General features: G+C 37.0%; 1 protein-coding gene and 1 long non-coding RNA gene across 4 annotated transcripts in view; one reads left to right on the forward strand and one right to left on the reverse strand.

Annotated features, from left to right (window-relative positions):
• Nucleotides 1–22,114, forward strand: part of LOC147842463 (uncharacterized) — a 758,429-nt gene that overhangs the window by 585,328 nt on the left and 150,987 nt on the right. The gene's annotated exons all lie outside the window — the stretch shown is intronic.
• gpc6b (glypican 6b) overlaps nucleotides 1–22,114 on the reverse strand; it is a 71,720-nt gene that overhangs the window by 23,811 nt on the left and 25,795 nt on the right. For all 3 annotated transcript variants that reach the window (XM_087265851.1, XM_087265850.1, NM_001287541.1), the window contains exons 2-4: nucleotides 20,523–20,681; nucleotides 17,444–17,835; nucleotides 17,017–17,182 (exon numbers count right to left, since the gene is read on the reverse strand). In XM_087265851.1, the coding sequence (XP_087121977.1) occupies nucleotides 17,017–17,182; nucleotides 17,444–17,835; nucleotides 20,523–20,631 (667 nt within the window). In that variant the 5' untranslated portion in view covers nucleotides 20,632–20,681. The remainder of the gene's footprint in view (nucleotides 1–17,016; nucleotides 17,183–17,443; nucleotides 17,836–20,522; nucleotides 20,682–22,114) is intronic.

The raw sequence follows: 22,114 nt of genomic DNA on the forward strand, positions 1-22,114 counted from the left end.
ATATACAGAAATACATAAATAAATAAATAAAACTAATTAAATAATTATTTAATAAATACATACATATATACACAAATTAATAAATAAATACATAAATACATAAAAAATAAATACAGAAATAAGTAAATAAATAAATAATTGATTAATTATTAAATAAATACATACATATATACACAAATAAATAAATTAATTAATTAATTAATACATAAAAAATACATAAATACATACATATTTAAAAACCTTAATTAATAAATAAATAAATTAATTATTTAAAGGGGTGGTCTACTACGATATCATATTTTAAACTTTAGTTGATGTGTAATGTAGCTGTGTGAACATAAACAACATCTCTGAATGTAAAATGCTCTAAGTTCAATGCAAAGGGAGACTTTGGTTTTTACAGAGTTAGCTTAGCAAAGCCTACAATGAACGAATTTTGGGGACTACAAAAAATACTTCCACCCCCCTGTGACATCACAAAGGTTCGTTTACTGCGCACCCACACTGCGCAGGTAAGGGCGGTGGCCAGAGGCGCTGTAACGTTACTGCAGAGGGAGAAAATGCCATCCTGGTATTTCCATAAAGCTTCTCTGTTTCTGTATTTGGGCTTCCAAATGACACGACCCAAAGACAGGAGTGCTTACAGTTCAATATTAATTATGTTCCAGAGAATTATAAAATACATAGCAAGCATGATTTAACAAAACAGCTTCCAGAATCTCTCCCAGTTCAGTGCTGGATTCGGCTAAAATCTCCTCAAAGATGGAGCAAGGAGATGCGGTGAACTCTGAGCCACGACCTGTAAGTGTTTTTATTTGTTCAAATTGATCATGACAACCCAAGCTCATTCTGAAAACGTAGTCCCGCGGACGTTTCTGGAGACAGCGGAATACATCCCGGGGGGTACGTATGGCCGCGTTTATTTTTTTTCAAGCGAACGCTGCGGGCGGTGTGACACTGTTCCCTTTCACGCTTGCCTTACCTCCTTGTGGAGGGTTTCCCCGGTGCAACCCGTTTGTCCACTCAGCTCAGCGTGTACGTCGGCAGGCTCGAGATGCAGAGGGGGGTCGACCATGGCGACCGGTTTCAAGTCCGGTGAAGAGCGGTTCCAGCAATCAGGTAAGACAAAAACAGAATCCCAAAAATTAAGTGAACGAGTTTCGTGACAGGGTGAGAACGCGGCGAAATTCGAAAACGCAGTAGAATAAAAAAAATCAGGGCTTTTATTTTTTTGGACGGCTTTTGTGAACTGTTGTTCGGGTTTAGGGAAGCGAGCGAGCGGGCGGGCGGGTCAATCGGTAAAAATGGTTGGGTTTAGGGAAGGAGGAGGGCGAGCCAGCCGTTTGGCTGGACGTGCAGTCAATCATCCGGTCAGTCGGACAGCGGCCTCCGGCGGGTTCACGCGAGAACAGCGCGGGTGCGAACCGTGCTCGCGAGAGGCATCTGAGGTGCGAAAAAGCGCACAACAGCAGCCTCTCGCAGACTCGCGAAAACAAAAACTGCAGCCGTACGTACCCGCCAGGACGTATTCCGCGGTCTCCAGAAACGTCCGCGGTACTACGTTTCCACAATGAGCCTGGGTTGGACCATGACATGTACAGTTTGTAGCCTCAACGATATGTTGTAACAAAGATGTAAACAACGAGAAATAATGTTCGCCACTGCCAGCGATTTAGCTACAAATCCATATTTATCAGTCAAACAGCTGTAAACACACACATGCACGCACTCTTGACCAGCACGTGCGTCTCTGTGTGAGACAGCAGCGTTTTTCTTCACAGGCAGCTTTTCCATGCGTTTTACATCTCAGACAATAAAGTGTGAATGATTCATGTTACTTACACAGGCATATTCCGGATATGCGTGAAAGACGTCGTGTAATGCGTTGATTTAAAAAAAAATACAGCAATGCTCTCCCAACTGGAGTGTAACATCAAAAAATAATCAATCAAGGCTCACACAGGTCTCATCCCACATCTTGTGCTTTATTCTGTCACCATCGTCACCACAGAAAATAACTTAATCCGAGCATGAAAGAAAAATAAAAATAAACATCGTTCCCGCGCACATGCGCTACTCGTGTTACAGATAGTTCATAGTATACACACGCACACACATAAACACACATGCACACACACAATAGCACACAACACTCTTAAAGGAGCCGCATCCAATTTTCACTTGTTACAGACACTTGTTGACTGACTAACTGGCTGTTTACACAAAACGCGCGTGCTTGTCCGGGCGTGACGTGGAGCCGATCCGCGAATCACAGCACATTATGATGATGACCAATCAGAGTCACTTAAGGCTTTCAGAGGAACTAGGAAATATGTAGCTGTGTATAATCAAAGTGAGATTTATGAAAAAATAACGCGATTTCCTTTAAGTGAAACAAGAGCACACATTGCTTTGCATCTTATCAGCACAACCAAGCCTTAAAATTACATTCTGGACCACCCCTTTAATAATTAAATAAATAAATAAATAAGTAAATATATAAAAACATACATACATACATACATACATACTAGAGTAAAACCTTACAGAAGGAAAACCATCTGTGCAGCAATCCATCAATCAGGCCTCAGTGGCCAGACGAAGACACTCATCGCCTGGAGTTTGCCAAAAGGCATCTGAAGGACTCTCAAAGCATCAGAAACTAAACTCTCTGCTCTGATGAGACTCAAATTGAACTCTGGAGTGAACGCCAGGCGTTACGTTTGGATAAAAGCAGGCAGCGCTCATCAGCAGGCTAACTGCATCCCTACAGTGAAGCATGGTGGTGTTGGCATCATGCTGTGGGGATGTGTTTCAGCAGCAGGAACTGGAAGACTAGTCAGGATAGAGGGAAAGATGAATGCAGCAATGTACAGAGACATCCTGAATGAAGACCTGCACAAGAGTGCTCTTGACCTCAGACTGAGGCGACGGTTCATCTTCCAGCAGGTCAATGACCCAAAGTGTAAGAATTGAAATATTACAAATATTTTTGATGTCTTTGACAATTCAAAACATGAGCTGAAGACAGGGCCAATAGACTCCACAACCCACCAGGGGGGAATGCGTGAAAAACCAGTTCCTGCTGCATTTGCATCTGAGTATGCTGAAACTCAGCTTCATCCCCCCAACTCACGCATATGGTCATTTCAATGTTTCAATGTTTTAGACTAACCAAACTGACTTTAACCATCATGTTTGATATCATTTGAAATGTCTCAGTGCGATTTGTACAATGGTCTCATTCTCTCAGAAATAGACATAATCAGAACAATAAATATATAACTTCAGGCATCTTTTGAACCACTGTGAGGGGTGTGACACTAAGTGTGAATGCCTTTTTTGTTATTCACACCCCCTTCCTTGAGGGAATTCTTGGATTATTTAAGGTAAGGCCTAAGAAAGACTCAGGGCGATTCTGCCTAACCAGATCAGCCCATAACATGGCTTGTTCCATGTTATGTATATTTCAAAGTCAGGAATGCATCTTTTTCATCTTGGATTTATCTTTGATAATTTGATGTTTTGTATTGATCGTTTATGAATTGACTGATTGAATTTGGCATAATACATTTACCTGACTAATAAATTATGTTGTGAATTATTCAAACCTCGTGTTATTATCACTGATAAATGTTGTTGTCCATAGCACTACAAGCCACTGAACAGGTTAGTAACGGACTAAAACATGTTAGACGGAGCAGCGTGGCACGCTATACAATGTTGGTAGAGATCCGACTAACAAATTGGCATTTATTCATGTATACTTGGACTGTAAAAGGCCAACTATTTAGAACAACAAAATATTGTTGAAACTACTTTAAATGTGGATATTTAGGCCTTCATCTACAATAGTATAATCCTGCGCGATTATTATTAAAATACTTTGTCTTGATTAAGTAGATAACAGATCTATGGGGACCACATAAAAATCTCCTAAATTGAGTAAGTAGGGTTCTGCCTTTTTAGGAGAGTGGTTAATTGCCTCTGTTTAATGACCAAGACTGACAAGCTTGTATTAAGAGATTGCATACCCGGCCGGTGCAAGACTCGAGATGCTATCGGAATCTGAGTAAATGAGAATAAGGTATAATAACAAATCAAAAGAATATTCAATCATAATCTAAAATAATGTGAAAGGAAACAAAATAATCTTATCAATGTTTTATAATTGGAGTCAGATAAAACGAGGATAAACATATTAATATTCTAAACCACCTCATACTAAAATTGGAGTCAGATATGAGTTAAGTTTAATATAAATCAACATTGTGCACTGGAAAGACCGAACATGCAGTGAACCTTCATCCACCATTGGATACCGTCATTGGACCAACTGGCTGGACCTTACAAAAAAGCACACCGCCAAAATATCAATGGAGTGGCTTCATAACATCTCGGTGAATGTCCTTGAGTGGCCCAGCCAGAGCCCAGACCTAAATCCTATTGAAGATCTCTGGAGAGATCTGAAAATGGCTGTACACAGTCGATTTCCATCCAACCTGATAGAGCTTGAGAGGTACTAAAAAGAGGAACAGCAAAAATCCCCAAAGACAGGTGTGCCAAGCTTGTGGCATCATATTCAGAAAGACTTGAGGCTGTAATCGCTGCCAAAAGGTGTATCAACACAGTATTGAGCAAAGCCTGTGTATTGGCAAATGTACATGTGACTTTTCAGCTTTTTTATTTTAAATAAATTTGCAACAATTTTAAAAACTCTGTTTTCATATTGTCATTATGGGGGATTGTGTGTAGAATTGAGGAAATAAATTAATTTAATCCATTTTGGAATAAGGCTGTCACATAAAAAAAAATGTGGAAAAATAAAGCACTATCAATACTTTCTGGATGCACTGTAAATTAACATTAATGAAGTGTTTTTTTTTCTAATAAATAAAAAACAATAATCAAAAAATAAATAAATAAATAATTTCAAACTGCACGGCGATTATATAGTCCTGCATTCATGATTTCACATTAATCAGCATGCCAAAAATTGTTTTAAAGAAAAATGCACTTAATTTAGACTCATTATTTCTGAAAAGAAGACAGTATATTTTAACTTGTCTAGAAAATGCTTCTTGGTTTAAAAATCTCTAGATATCTGGACCAGAAACAAGACAAAAACTCCAATTTGATTGTGAATTACAGAAAGAGAGAGAGATTGCCCTGATGCACACAATGCTGTAATTCCTGCGCAGCCGTGGCCACAAGTATGACGGAGGAAAACATTTATTCATGTCAACATCTCTTTTCCAGGCGTGTCCGAAAAATCTGAACGCCACAGAAACCAACAAACACGATCTGGAGAAGCTGGAGATCAGCAGCACACACTTTAATAACACACTGGCCAGACCCAGAGACTCCACACAACACACACTCACCAACAACAACGACACAAAAAACACAAGACCATACAACACCACAACCAGCTTCTCTCATCACCTCCAGACAGATGCACATCCTGCTGTTCGCTTACTAAGAGCTTTAGTCTTGTTTCTAGTCCAAACATCGGTAACACTTTATAATACTGTAACTACACACTATGAATCATTTACAAAGCATTAGCATCTAGTAAATGTATTATTTGTTAAGCATTAACTCTGACGGTTCATTCCGCTGTGGCGACCCCGGATTAATAAAGGGACTAAGCCGAAAAGAAAATGAATGAATGACGCATTAACTCTACATTAATAAGTGTTAGTAAGCAGTTTATAACTGCAGCTAAACATGCTGCTTTCTTGACTTACAACCACATGTATAATGTGCTTATTAATTGTACTTCCATAGTTTGTTAATGATTTATTTTTCATTACTAAATAAAGTATTGCATGATTTACAAACCTGTTTTTTAAGAGTAGTTGGTGGTTTTTAAGATCATTCAGAATGAGTTAGTAAATGATTAATAAACTATTCAAATCAACAGTAATATATCTTATTAATCAGGCATAATGGTTAGCATGTATGCTAATAAGTGCTTTATTAACTCAACTTCATGCAGTTTTGTGACCTGATCTAAAGTGAGGACTATTCATGCTTTATAAATCCCTTATAAATGACAATACCAATTAATTTGATTAAGATCTCTTTACTCTTTATTTAAAAAAAAATGATAGATGCAATAAAATACCACTATATGCATCAATTAATTATACACTACTTGACAAGAGTCAATCCCAGTTGTAATAACTCGACTTCTAGTTGATCAAGTGTAAAAGTGTCAGAAGGTGGATTTATCTGATCTGAACTGCATCCCAATCATCACCAATACTGCAGACCTACAGGAACCCACATGGACACAAGATTCTCACAGAAATCAGTCAAGTTTGGTGAAGGAGAAATCATGGTTTGGGGTTACATTCAGTATGGGGGCGTGCAAGAGACCTGGAAAGTGGATGATCAACATCAACAGCCTGAGCTATCAAGACATTTGTGCTGCCCATAAGATTACAAACCACAGGAGAGGGCAAATTCTCCAGCAGGATAGCGCTCCTGCTCACACTTCAGCCTCCACATCAAAGCTCCTGAAAGCAAAGAATGTGCGTTAGGATTGGCCAGCCCAGTCACCAAATATGAACATTATTGAGCATGTCTGGGTAAGATGAAGGAGGAGGCATTAAAGATGAACCCAAAGAGTCTTGATGAACTCTGGGAGTCCTGCAAAGCTTTCTTTGTTATTCCAGATGACTTTATTAATCAGTGATTTGAGTCATGTCAGAGATGTATGGATGCAGTCCTCCAAGCTCATGATGGAATCAGACACAATATGCATTCGGTCTCCACTGCAGCAGGACTTTATATTCTATACTGGACATTAGAGCTGTTCAAGACTGTCTTAATTAAATGATTCAAAATCAAGGCATGATCATATTTTATTGTGGTCAAATAAGCGTAATCTAGAGGCCTTCGCCCTTCATATGAGCCACTTCTGATACCAAATGATCAACTAGAAGTCAAAATATTATTTGCTGTTCCTAAAACTTGGATATGCGACAAGACTTTTGTCAGGTAGTGTATCATATTTTACACGGTTTGTAAATTATTTAATACGGTAAAAAGCCTTGCAGTAACGATTGATGACCAACTAAACTTCTTTGACCACATCTCTAGAACTGCTCGATCTTGCAGATTCACACTCTATAACATCAGAAAGATCCGACCCTTCCTATCTGAACATGCAGCTCAACTTCTTGTTCAAGCTCTTGTTCTCTCTAAACTGGATTACTGCAACTCTCTACTAGCCGGGCTCCCAGCTAACTCTATCAAGCCTCTTCAGCTGCTTCAGAATGCAGCAGCACGAGTGGTCTTTAATGAACCTAAAAGAGCACATGTCACTCCGCTGCTCATCCGTTTGCACTGGCTGCCAGTTGCTGCTCGCATCAAATTCAAAGCTCTGATGTTTGCTTACAAAGCAACTTCTGGCTTTGCTCCTTCTTATCTGCTCTCACTTCTGCAGATGTATGTGCCCTCCAGAAACTTGCATTCTGTGAATGAACGTCGCCTCGTGGTTCCATCCCAAAGAGGGAAGAAATCACTTTCCCGAACTCTCGCATTCAATCTGCCCAGTTGGTGGAATGAACTCCCTAACTGCATCAGAACAGCAGAGTCACTCGCTGTCTTCAAGAAACGACTAAAAACTCAACTATTTAGTCTCCACTTCACTTCCTAATCTGCAATTGCCTCTCTGAATATACCACTAACTGTAAAAAAAAGTCTTTGCTTCTTAGACTTTACACACCTGAAACTTGCCTACAGCACTTATTCATTGTTGCTCTTATGGTTGTGTAAATTGCTTCCTTGTCCTCAATTGTAAGTCGCTTTGGATAAAAGCATCCGCTAAATGACTAAATGTAAATGTAATATAATCGTCATCAACAGGCGACAATACTTATATAAAAAAAAACAAATAAAGGTCTATTTTGGATGTTTTCTTTCCATTACACTGAAAAATAAGTGAAGTTTATTCATAAACTAATTTCGAGAGGATCACGTGCTTATGATTTGTCACGGCCGGTCTCGTATTTGCTAATCACTATCTTCCAATCATACGAGCCCTAAGCTACTATAAATAGCCACAGTTTTCAGTGGCAATGATTAAATACAGTATTTAACCTAGTTCAGCCTTCAAATGTCACTTTAAGCTGAATAATAGTATCTTGAAGAATATCTAGTCAAATATTATGTGCTGTCATCATGACAAAGAGAAAAGAAATCATTGATGTTAAATGATATATTAAATTTGTTATGTTTAGAAATGTACTGAACAAAATCTTCTTTTCGTGCTGATTGTCCTCTCATTTCTCTTTATTTGTGTTTTTGTTGTTCAGATCTGTCTTGCCCTTTCTGCAGTCCTCCGTAAACAGATCCGTATTGATTTTATTTGCTCATTTCTTTTTAATTGCATGATTTGTTTCATTAGGGAACCGGATCCGGCCACAGCTTCACAATTCATGAAAATTCAAGCCCTGGACATTTCCTGAGCAGCTCATGAATAAAACATCAGCTCTTCATTAGAGGGCAGAAGATTCGCAAACAACAGAACAACAGCTCAGATTGTTTTACATTTTACTGATGCTTTTCACAGCTTCAATCTCGTGCGTCTTATGGATCACGAGAAAAGGAGAAGCAGTAAATGCAACTAATACAATTGAAATAAATAACTAAATAACATGTAATAAATAAATAATTTAATAAAAAAAATAATTTGATAAATTAAAAAGTTAATAAACAAATCAAATAGTTCATTTAATAAATACAAAATGTAATAAAACATACCTTTAATACATTAACAAATAACAGAATGAATTAATCACATTTAATAATAATTAAAATAAAGTTTGCATGTCATGTTCTCTCTGTGTTGGCATGGGTTTCCTCCGAGTGCTCTGGTTTCCCCCACAGTCCAAACGCATGCACTATAGGAGAATTGGGTATGCTAAAATTAACCATAGTGTATGAGTGTGTGTGGCTGTTTTCCAGTGATTGGTTGCAGCTGAAGGGGCATCCGCTGCGTAAAACATGCTGGATAAGTTGGTGGTTCATTCTGCTGTGGCGACCCCTGATTATTAAGGGACTAAGCTGATAAGTAATATATCAGCTTAGTCCCTTTATAGTAAGTAGTATAGTAAATATTAAACAATTTAGTGAAAACAAATTATATTTAAAATAAAAAAGTAATAATTAATTTAATAAAATAAAAAAATATTAATATTTTGTAATAAATGAATAAATTAATAAAACAAACAAACAAACAAATTGTAATAAAATCATTTAATGACAAAAAATTATATTAATTTAATTAATAAATAAAACAATTTTATGAACAAAATCATTTAATAAATAAATAAACAAATAAAAACAAATAAATAATTTAGTAAGTGAATAATTTAATAAATGATTATATTTAATTATTAAAACAAATAAACAAATAAAATTAAATGCAATAAATAATTTAATAAATAAAAATAAATAAATAATTTAGTAAATGAATAATTTAATAAATGATTATATTTATTTATTAAAATAAATTAATTAATAAATAAAAATAATATATAATGAATCATTTAATAGATATTTTAAACAAAGAAAAAAATAGAAAATTAAAAACATTTAATAAATAATATTTTAATAAAAAATCATTCATTAATAAAATAAATAAAATGTAAACAAATGCAATGTTAAGGACAGTTTGTTCATTGTTGGCATTTATTGTAAAAATATTTTAAAAATATATAATTTTTTGCATTAATTATATACAGAACAAACCTTAACTATGCATTGTTAGCCAAATAATTGTATGCATAATACATTTGGGTGTCATTTTAAAAAATTATAATAAAATTCTCAAATTCACATTTTTATTGATGCATTTTGAATATTAAACAAAACTTATCTTATTTTTACTCATAGATACATTTAAAGCTTGGTATAGATCACACAAGCAGGTAAGCATTTAATTAAACCGTGTCGACAGTTTTAAAACATTAGAAAACATCTATTCTGAAGAGCGAAATCACATTAATCCTGTTTTTACTGTATTTCAGATTAAATAAATAAAGCCTGGGTGAGCCTACGAGCTCTATTTAAAGCAGTAACGTTTTTGTGGTTGACGGTTTTAATGCTACACTCTAAAAAATGATGGGTTATTTTATGGACAAATTCAAGAATTGAACTAAAAGTGTCATTTAAATAATTAACCGTCCATATTATACCCAACATTGGGTAAAAACAATCCTGCATTTCTTTTTAAAGTGCATCTATAGAGAGAGTTGGGTAATAAAGCCAGTGGTGCAGTGTCTGGGTTAATATGCAGTGTATGGGGTTAAATAAACTGGAGGACGTGTGTGTGGCCGGAAACATTTAATCGCTCACAGCTGCGCTCCAGATGACACACTACATGCTGAAAAATGTTCGGTAGGCAGTTTTAACCCAATGGTGAGTCCAATATGCACTGTAAAATCTACCTGTTAATCAACAGCTTCTGTATTTGGTGATTGACAAGTGTTTATTTGCGGTTGTGAATTGCATTATGGGATGTTGATCTCTGCTTTGTCGACTTCTGATGTTGAAAATTGAACACTACAGTTTAACAAAGCGACTGTCACATAACCAGCGATCGCTATCAAGAGATCGCTGGTTCTCACACGAACTCTCAGGACTACACTTCCGCATTCCCCAGGACTACACATTCATACATGCACTTCTCCCAGACACGCACGCCTGCTCATCCATCTAGCTTGACTGCACACACCAGCTGAACCTTGTCATAGTCTGATAACACACCATACATAAGCCACTCATGAACCCATCCAGTTTGCCGAGTCTTGTTAGCTGTTTCAGTTGCATTACAAAGCGTTTCTCCCTGTCTTGTTTCTCCATGTTAGACCCTAGCCTTGTTTACCTTTGTTCTCCTGTTTAGCCGCCTGTCTTTTGACCTGTTGCCTGTTTATACCGACTACGATTCTGGACTGCCTTAACATACCCGTTTGCACCTGTATGACCACTGCTTGCCTGACGCTGAATAAACCTGCATATTGGATATCACAGATATATACACTAGATGTCACCTGGCCTATTGTTGTCTATTGGACGGAATGCGTCAATAGCACCGCCATCTTGCTACAGGGTAGCGCTCCTTTGAAATGAATGCGGGACCAAGGTACAGTGGAGGACTGTGGCCATCCAAAGCCAGAGATATACACATATACACATATATCTATGATCAGGAGTTGTCTTGGATGTATGTAATTTATTTTTCTAAATACGAAAATTATAATTTTACATCACTTTTCTACATTGATGGATCAGTGACCGCACAGGCATTCCAGACAAAAAGCTTGTGTTTGTGTGTACAGAAATGTACTATTCACCCTCCCTGTTAAATTTGATCTAATCATGTGCTGAAACACAGCTCCTCTCCTGCTTTCACCTCTCATACTGACGGAGGGAGCGATTCGTTTGTGAATGAATCCCCTGAACGACTCTTTCACTAACGTTAGCCGACAATAATACAAGTTTCTGGCAGCGTAGCATCGTTGTCATATTTATTTTGCATTGTTTGCTGATTTTATTCAACAAAACTAGCATAAGCCGAGTGTTTAGTGCGAGTTGGAGCTGCTTTGCCGTATGGTGAATGCAGTAAGTGACTGTTATCATCAATAACGTTACCTGATTAGCACAAAAGTTCAGAACATACAAAAACAGAAAAAAACGTATTATTACCTATGAAATGTTCTGCCTTTGTGCTTTGTTTTCTTTGTTTGCTCGTTACTACACCCGTTGACAGCGCTAAAGTCCCGCATCTTCACGTAATAACACTGTCTTGACTAGTGCAGTTGAATGACATTTCTCCTGGGAGCACTGTACCAATGTGGCGGCGCTATAGGTGCATGCTTAGGGTCCCTATGCAATATCTAGTGTATATATCTATGATTGGCTATTACCTCCTGTTGTCCTCTGTCACTCCACCCAGTCGTTACAGAGACTTTTGTTGACATTTTAGTAGTTTGAAATAATATAAGGTATAAGAAATGATATATAGAGAAATAAGTGTGTAAAATAGCAGAAAATGTGCTGCAGTTTATTACAAGGTTTTAGGGTAATATGCAACACCAACCCAGAGCCAATCTTTGGCTCTCGGCAAAGGCAGTCGCACTTCTTCCGTCTCCGTCCCATATCTCTCCTTGCTGGCTCGCCTTGTTTTCGTCTTATTCTATCTCTGAGGCTCTCCCTGCCCTGGTATCAAAACGAATAAGGGATTATGGATTTGATTAACCGGTCTCTGAATGCGATTGACACCATCTTCTCGACGAGAAGTTTGCGCTCAGGAGAGCCCACTTGTCCTGTGGGGATGTTTGCAGCTGGATACGTGATGGACGGGTGGGAGAAGTGGTGCGTCCTGTGCCTGGCCGCTCTGTCTCTGCAGGATATTGAAGATATTTACCTATTCAGAAATTTGATAGCAGGGTTTCTGCTGATGGGCTTATGCGGGGTCCTGGGGTATCGACGACTGATGAAAGCGGTCAGTGCTGCTCAAAACCCCACCAGGCTGGCCGGCTTGAATCAAACGCATATGTGTAGGGTCGCAAATGCTCAGACTATGGTTCTAGACCGCAAACTGGAAAACATCAGCGTGAAACTAGCGGCTTTGCAACAAGATTTGGCCAGATCGGGAGACGAGTGACGTACATTAAATATCTGTGAAATTGGCAGATATTGACCCAAAGTTGAAGTATTTTTCCTGCTGTTTCGGCTCCCTGTTTTCTTTTCTCCTGCCAGGCGGCCTCGGCTGGAGAAAAACAACTTTTCCCAGATAGCAAGATAAGGAGACGCTCTGAAATTCCTGCTACCTGTCAAGGACACCTGTTGGACAGGCTTACACACATACACACTTACACAACTACACATAAACAATCACTACCGATCCCCTCATCCAAACGCCTTCGTGTGCTTTCACCCACTGGAGGAGGTAGGGGGGTCTGCAATCCTGTCAACTGGCTCAGCAGGGACTCGAACCAGCATCCTTCTTGCTGTGAGGTGACAGTGCTAACCACTGAGTCACCGTGCCACTCTATTTTGTAGGGAACCCGGAAAGGGACTTAGTGGAGGAGAAAAAAATTGGCTGGGTGAAAAAAAAAAAAAAATGGGTGAAAGAATAAAAATGGGTGGAAGGAAAATATATATTTCTAAGTTTTTGCGTTCTCTCGCAAAGTTTTGCGTTCTCTCGCAAAGATGTTTTGCGTTCCCTCGCGAAACGGTTTCTCCACAAACACTTCCTGTTCACTGCACTCACGTAAACCCTCCCGTTTTTGCCGAAATTCTCCCGTATTTTACCATTCTACCCCACTTTCTTTACATTACTGTGTGTCGATCGTCGACTTTCACTTTGCAACCTCTGAACCAGCGAATGCATGTATAAGCGCTGACTGACAGACGCGCTCCATACAATAAACTGATCCCAGATCAGCGTCTGTACATGCAATTTACAGAGGAGCGGGTGTATGTTTAAACAGACAAATACACTAATAATATGAAACATCTCCGTCCTGCATGTTTTATTTTAAACAGCTTATTTTCTCTTAAATGAGCACAAACAGTTTCTAAAGTAATGGACTGCTTTCATTATAGATCTGCATTCTTACAGAGACACCTCTGATATCAAACTAAACAAAACATGAGATTCATTTGCTGCTCACTTGTTTGATAACAGAAGTGTCCCTTTAAATGGCGCGTACAGACGCTGATCTGGGATCAGTTTATTGTACGAAGCGCGTCTGTCAGTCAGCGCACATGCATTCACTGGTTCAGAGGTTGCAAAGTGAAAGGCGACGATCAGCGCACAGTAATGTAAAGAAAGTGGGGTAGAATGGTAAAATATGGGAGGGTTTATGTGAATGAAGTGAACAGGAAGTGTTTTTGGAGAAACAGTTTTGCGAGAGAACGCAAAACATCTTTGCGAGAGAACGCAAAAACTTAGAAATATATATTTTCCTCCCACCCATATTTTTCTTTCACCCATTATTTTTTTTTCACCCAGCCAATTTTTTTCTCCTCCACTACGTCATTTCCGGGGTTCCGTAATTTTGCTTGTTTTAAGTTAAAAGCTAACTTAATTTTGACTCATTATTTTGAAAACAAGGCAATATTTTTGACTTGTCTAGAAAAAAGCTTCTTCATTTAAGCATGTTTAGATATTTGCACTTTAAACAAGTTAAAACTAAGTAAGAGAAGCATTTTTTGCAGTGTGTGTGTGTGTGTGTGTGTGTGTGTGTGTGTGTGTTGGTCAGTTTTGTGATTTACTGTGCTCTCGGTGACTCAGGGTTTGGGTTGGAGCAGGACACTGGACTTCCCCCATTTCGGCACTATGGTAGAAATGTTAAAAACGTCCCGCTGTGCCCATCCGAGCCAAACCAAAAGCTCTGCCCAAAATCTGCCTGGAATAAACCGAGAAAATTCCTGAAGGACAGCTGCAGCGAGACGGAGCTCAAACTCTGAAAAGAGCTGAAAAATGAGCCTCTTTCTATTTACAGCAGCATGCGTCTCAGATTGGATTATTTTGCAGGACTGATTCGGTTAGTTCGGAGTTTATCATTTAAGTTCATCTTTATTATAACAATTAAGTATTTTTTAAATCATGTAAAGTAAGTTTATTAAGCAAGTTTAGCTGCTGTCACGGTTGTGTATTTTCTTTAGCTCTTTACACAGTGCTGGTTGTTTTAAAATCATATGAACTTTCTACACATTTAATAATCCTGAAACATGATGATCTATACAGCAAAAGCTTACAATATTCAAAATAAAATATCTATCCATCCAGACATCTATCCATCAATCCTTAAATCCATCCATACATCCATCCATGTATCTGTCCATCCAACTATCCATAAATTCATCCATACATCTATCCATCAATCCTTAAATCCATCCATACTTCCATAAATCCAAGATCCATAAATCCATCCATACATCTATCCATCTATGTATCTGTCCATCCATAAATTTATACATCCAACTATCTATTAATTCATCCATACATCTATCCATCAATCTTTCTATGTCTATCTGTTCATCTATCTATCTGTCCATTCATAAATCTATCCATACATCTACATAATCCATTTATTCATCCATTCATCCAACCATCTATTCATTCACCCATCCATCTAACTGTCCATCCATCCACAAACAAATCCATACATTAAGCCACCTTTCCGTCTTTGCATCCATCCATAAATCTATCTGTCTTTCCATCCATCCATCCATCCATCCATAAATCAATCCATACATCTATCCATAAAGCCACCTATCCGTCTTTCCATCCATCCATCCATCCATCCATTAATCTACATACATCTATCCATAAAGCCACCTATCTGTCCATCTATCCATCCATCCATTAATCTATCCATACATCTATCCATAAAGCCACCTATCCGTCTTTCCATCCATCCATCCATTAATCTACATACATCTATCCATAAAGCCACCTATCTGTCCATCTATCCATCCATCCATTAATCTATCTATTCATCCATCTATCTTTCAGTCCATCCATCCAGAAATCAATCCATCCATCCATCCATCCATCCATCCATCCATCCATCCATCTATCCCTAAATCTATAAATAAATCCATCCATCCATCCATTAATCTATCTATCTATCTATCTATCTATCTATCTATCTATCTATCTATCTATCTATCTATCTATCTGTCTGTCTGTCTGTCTGTCTGTCTGTCTGTCTGTCTGTCTGTCTGTCTGTCTGTCTGTCTATCTATCTATCTATCTATCTATCTATCCATCCATCCATCCATCCATCCATCCATCCATCCATCCATCCATCCATCCATCCATCCATCCATCCATCTATCTATCTATCTATCTATCTATCTACCTATCTATCTATCATCCATAAATCTATCTTTCTGTCCATCCGTCCATCCATCTAACAGCCCATGAATCTGTCTATATGTCTATCTGTCTATCTATCCATCTGTCCATCCATGAATCTATCCATACATCTATCCAATTCATTTATCCATCCATTCATCAACCCATTAATCCATCTGTCCATTCATACATCAATCTATAAATCCATCTATCCTTTGATCCATAAATCCATCTATCCCTCTATCCATCTATCCATGCATCCATATATCTACCCATCAATCCATACATCCATCCTTCTGTCAATGCATCCATCAGTCCACCTGTAAATCCATCCATCCATCCATCCCTCCATCTGTCATCCACCCATAAATCCATTTATCTGACCATAAATCTGTCCATCTATACATTCATCCATACATCTATCCATAAATCCATCTATCCATTCATCCATAAACCTATCCATCAATCCATCCATCCATCCATCCATTTGTCGACGCATCATTAGTCCATCCCTTAATCCATTTATCTGTCCATACATCTATCCATACATACAGCTATCCATCCATCCATTCATCCATCCATCCATCCATCCATCAGTCCATCCATAAATCTATCCATAAATCCATCCGTCCATACATTTATCCATAAATCAGTCCATCAATAAATCCATTCAAACATCTGTCAACCAATGTATCCATTCATCCAGAAATCTATCCATCAATGCATCCATCAGTCCATCCATAAATCCATCCATCCATCCAATCCATTCATCCATCTATCCATAATTCTATCCATCGATCCATCCCCACATCTATCTACCCCTCCATCCATCCATCCATCCATAAATCTATCAATTAATCCATCTATCCGTCCATACATTCATCCATAAATCTGTCAACCCATAAATCTAGCCATCAATCAATCCATAATTCTATCAAGCAATGCATCTCTCCGTCCATCAATCCATCCGTCAGAATCATTGTGTCTGAAGACTGTTTTATGATGCATCTGTGCTTTTGTTAATTGTGCTGTAGTTTACATACAGAACAGCCAAGCATACAGGTTACTGACCTCATCAAAACCCTGTATAAATGTGTGTGTGCTCGAGGTGTGTGTGTTCCTCTTACCGATAAATTTGCTCCATTCGTTGTTGAGATCGGCCTGGTTTGCCAAGCAGCCCTTCATGACATTCAGACAGTAGTTTCTGCAGGGCTTCAGTGTGAACAGACCCTGACAATACGAGCAGTAGAGCATCTTCGTGAAGCCGCTGACACACGACGAGCTCATGCTGACCTGCGCACACACACACACGGCAATAATACAACAGTCACCACACTACTTGTAGTGATGCTACAGCCTGACACTGGATGTCTCATAGTTTTGATTCGTACAATTGAATATAACTTTTAAAAATAAATAAATAAATAAAAAAAGTTAGAGAACAAAAAAATTATTTAGAGAAGAAAAAAAAATTTCAAGAAGAGGTTGGGGGTCATAAAATAAAATGATATAAAAAAAAAGTCACAAACACAATTTAGGGTTTTTTCATCTCACCTGAGCGACTCTGTTAGCGACGTCACGTCCGACCGCAAGTCCCTGTACGAATGTGCGCGCCGCAATAAACGCGCGAGTCACCTGTGATTTCAGCTTTTTAGGCACATCTCCAAACGGCCGCAGCTGCTCCGTGTATTTACCGATGCACTCCAAATATTCGTCCGTGATCTGAAACTGAGAGTTGAGCAGCTGAAACATGCGCTCTAGTAATCGTGTCCAGAAGTCCTTTAGCATCTCCTCCAGGTTGACGTTTCCGCCGGTGTAAAAACGCCGCAGCTCCGAGAACAGGCTCTGGAAGACCTCTGCGTTCTGCAGGTACGGTTTACCGTAAGTGCGGACAAACATCTCGTTCAGAGAGCGCTCGGCGCTCTCCAGCAGCTCCAAGAAGAAATCTAAAAAAATGTATAGATGTATAAATACTAAAATAAAAAAGAACAACTTATTATGACAATATATCTCATTATTTTGACATACCGATATATTAGGTATGCGTTACTTTGCTGAAATAAGTTACTTCGACATGTCTATATATTACAAATGAGTTACTATACTGAAATAAGTTATTTCGACATGCCGATATGTTACGTTTGAGTTACTATGCTGAAATAAATTACTTTGACATGCCGATATATTACGTATGAGTTACTATGCTGAAATAAGTTATTTCGACATGCCGATATATTACGTATGAGTTACTATGCTGAAATCAATTACTTTGACATGCCGATATATTACGTATGAGTTACTATGCTGAAATCAATTACTTTGACATGCCGATATATTACGTATGAGGCACTAAGCTGAAATAAGTTATTTCGACATGCCGATATATTACGTATGAGTTACTATGCTGAAATAAATTACTTTGACATGCCGATATATTACGTATGAGTTACTGTGCTGAAATCAATTACTTTGACATGCCGATATATTACGTATGAGTTACTATGCTGAAATAAGTTACTTCGACATGCCGATATATTACGTATGAGTTACTATGCTGAAATCAATTACTTTGACATGCCGATATGTTACGTATGAGTTACTATGCTAAAATAAGTTACTTCGACATGCCGATATATTACGTATGAGTTACTAAGCTAAAATCAATTACTTTGACATGCCGATATATTACGTATGAGTTACTATGCTGAAATAAGTTATTTCGACATGCCGATAAATTACATATGAGTTACTATGTTAAAGTAAGTTATTTCGATAAACCGATATATTATGAATCACTTACTATGCTGAAATAAGTTATTTCGACATACCGATATATTACTTATGAGTAACTATGCTGAATTAAGTTATTTCGACATGCCGATATGTTACGTTTGAGTTACTATGCTGAAATAAATTACTTTGACATGCCGATATATTACGTATGAGTTACTATGCTGAAATAAGTTATTTCGACATGCCGATATATTACGTATGAGTTACTATGCTGAAATCAATTACTTTGACATGCCGATATATTACGTATGAGTTACTATGCTGAAATCAATTACTTTGACATGCCGATATATTACGTATGAGGCACTAAGCTGAAATAAGTTATTTCGACATGCCGATATATTACGTATGAGTTACTATGCTGAAATAAATTACTTTGACATGCCGATATATTACGTATGAGTTACTGTGCTGAAATCAATTACTTTGACATGCCGATATATTACGTATGAGTTACTATGCTGAAATAAGTTACTTCGACATGCCGATATATTACGTATGAGTTACTATGCTGAAATCAATTACTTTGACATGCCGATATGTTACGTATGAGTTACTATGCTAAAATAAGTTACTTCGACATGCCGATATATTACGTATGAGTTACTATGCTAAAATCAATTACTTTGACATGCCGATATATTACGTATGAGTTACTATGCTGAAATAAGTTATTTCGACATGCCGATAAATTACATATGAGTTACTATGTTAAAGTAAGTTATTTCGATAAACCGATATATTATGAATCACTTACTATGCTGAAATAAGTTATTTCGACATACCGATATATTACTTATGAGTAACTATGCTGAATTAAGTTACTTTGACATGCCAATATATTACGGATGAGTTACTAGGTTAAAGTAAGTTATTTCGACATACCGATACATTACGAATCACTTACTATGCTGAAATAAGTCATTTCGACAAACCGATATATTACGTATGAGTTACTATGCTAAAATAAGTTACTTTGAAATGCTGATATAGTAGGTATGAGTTACTATGCTAAAATAATTTACTTTGACATGCTGATATATTATGTATGAGTTACTATGCAGAAGTTATTTTGACATAACGATATATTACATATAACTTACTATGCTGAAATAAGTTATTTCGAAATACTGTTGTTACGTATGAGTTACTATGCTGAAATAAGTTACGTCGACATGCCAATATATCACGTATGAGTTACTACGCTTAAATAAGTTAATTCGACATGGCGATAAATTACGTATGCGTTACAATGCTGAAATAAGTTATTTTATCATACTGATATATTATGTATGAGTTACTATGCTAAAATAAGTTATTTCGACATACTGATTTATAACGTATAATTTACTATGCTGAAATAAGTTTTTTCAGCATACCGATATTACGTATCAGTTACTATGCTGAAATAAGTCATTTCGACATGCCGGTATATTACATATGAGTTACTATGCTGAAATAAGTTTTTTTTTTTTGTCATTGTTATGATTTGTCATGTTCAAGAAAGCAGTCTGAGATGATTTACGCTTCACAACATGGTGCGTTATCCTGCTGGGAGTAATGACTTGTTGAGTTGCTGCCATGTATTGACTGATTAGAAATTTGCCATACCGAGCAGTTTGGCAGGTGTACCTAATAAAGTGGCCAGTGAGTGTATGCTCATGTAATAACTTATATTAAAGAATTATAAAAACCACTATACATATACACTTGAATTGAAAAGTGCTATACAAATAAAAAGTATTATTATTATTATTACTATTAAATTAGTTGTTTGTATGAAACAAGTGAGGAATAGAGTCCTCAGTACAGTTAATGAATGTTAAAGAAGAAATCGTACCATCAAACCTTTTATGTCCGCTCATAAATGTGTCTCTGAGCTCCTCGCTGGCATCGTCCATGAGCTTCTGGAAGTCATGAGAGCTTCTGTGACTGAAGCTTTCCTCCATCTGAGTGTTACAGCAGGCTTCCAGAGGAGCACAAACACGCAGATCCTCACCTGAAGAAACACACACGCGCACGCACGCACACACGCACAAACACACACACACAGAATCAATTCTATTCTATTCCATTTAAAGAATCTGTTCTTTTTAACTTCGTTCATCAAAGAATCCTGAGAATTTAAATGTTTCTAAGTTTCCACAAAACTGTTTTCGTTAATTTTCCTTACTCCCTTATTTATCAAGGGTCACCACAGCGGAATGAACTGCCAACTATTCCAGCATTTGTTTTATATATTTATAAATAATCCTTTTGTTCTGATAACAGCAGCATTCACAGTCTCTTCAGTCCTCTCTTCTTCCCTCGGCTGTGTTCATGTGGGTAGCAGAGCTTATGCTTTCTCTCAGAAATTGGTCATTTCCATAATTTTGTTTTGTTTCGGATTTGCATATTTCATGCTAGCTCAATTTGGCTTGAAAAGTTTCCTAAATTGCACTGGTGTTTAAATTGAGGACAGATTTAAACTCATCACAAACACATGATGAAACCAGTCGTATCATGGTGAAACGCTGAAATTATGACTGCAGTCCAAACTAGATTAGAGCAAGACAAAAAAGCTAAAAATAAGTAAAGAAATAAAAATATATATATATATGTAAAATAAAATAAAAATCTCAATCATAATGCAAATGCTGTATATTGCTACAATATAATTGAAAAAAAATCAGAACAGTATACAAAATAGGGCATATATGAAATTACGTTTCATTTCATCTTAAATGCACACTGTACACACACACACACACACACACACACACACACACACACACAAATAAATTAATTAATTTAGATCATAAAATTTAACTTATACAGTTTAATCTAACTACCTTACAACAACAAATTAAAATAATGGAAAAATTTGCATACTTTGACAAACATTTCTAAAATTAAACAAAAGAATAAATAAATCAAACTTAACTATAAAACAAATAAAATAGAATAAATGAAAAACAAACAATAAAAAAACAAATAAAAATAAAGCAATAAAATCATCCAATTAAATAAACAAAAAGCAAACAACAAACAAACAACAGCAAGCAAGCAAACAAACAAAAACAAAAAGCAAACAAAAACAAACAACAAAAACAAACAAACAGCAAAACACAAACAAAAGCAAAAAAATAACAAACAGCAAACATAAACAAAAAGCAAACAAACAACAAAAAATAAACTAATCACAAAGACAAACAAACAAATGACAAACACACAAACAAACCAGCAAGCAAACAAACAGCAAACAAATAAACAGCAAATAAGCAAACAAACAGCAAACAAACAAACAGACAGCAAACAAACAGCAAACACAAACAAACAAACAAATCAAACAAACAACATACAGCAAACAAACAAAAACAAACAGGAAACAAAAACAGCAAACAAACTAAATAACTAACAAAAACAGCAAACCAACAGCAAGCAAACAAACAA

Source organism: Danio rerio, chromosome 9, assembly GCF_052040795.2.
Source record: "Danio rerio strain M-AB ecotype USA chromosome 9, GRCz13ab, whole genome shotgun sequence".
Lineage (NCBI taxonomy): Eukaryota > Metazoa > Chordata > Actinopteri > Cypriniformes > Danionidae > Danio > Danio rerio.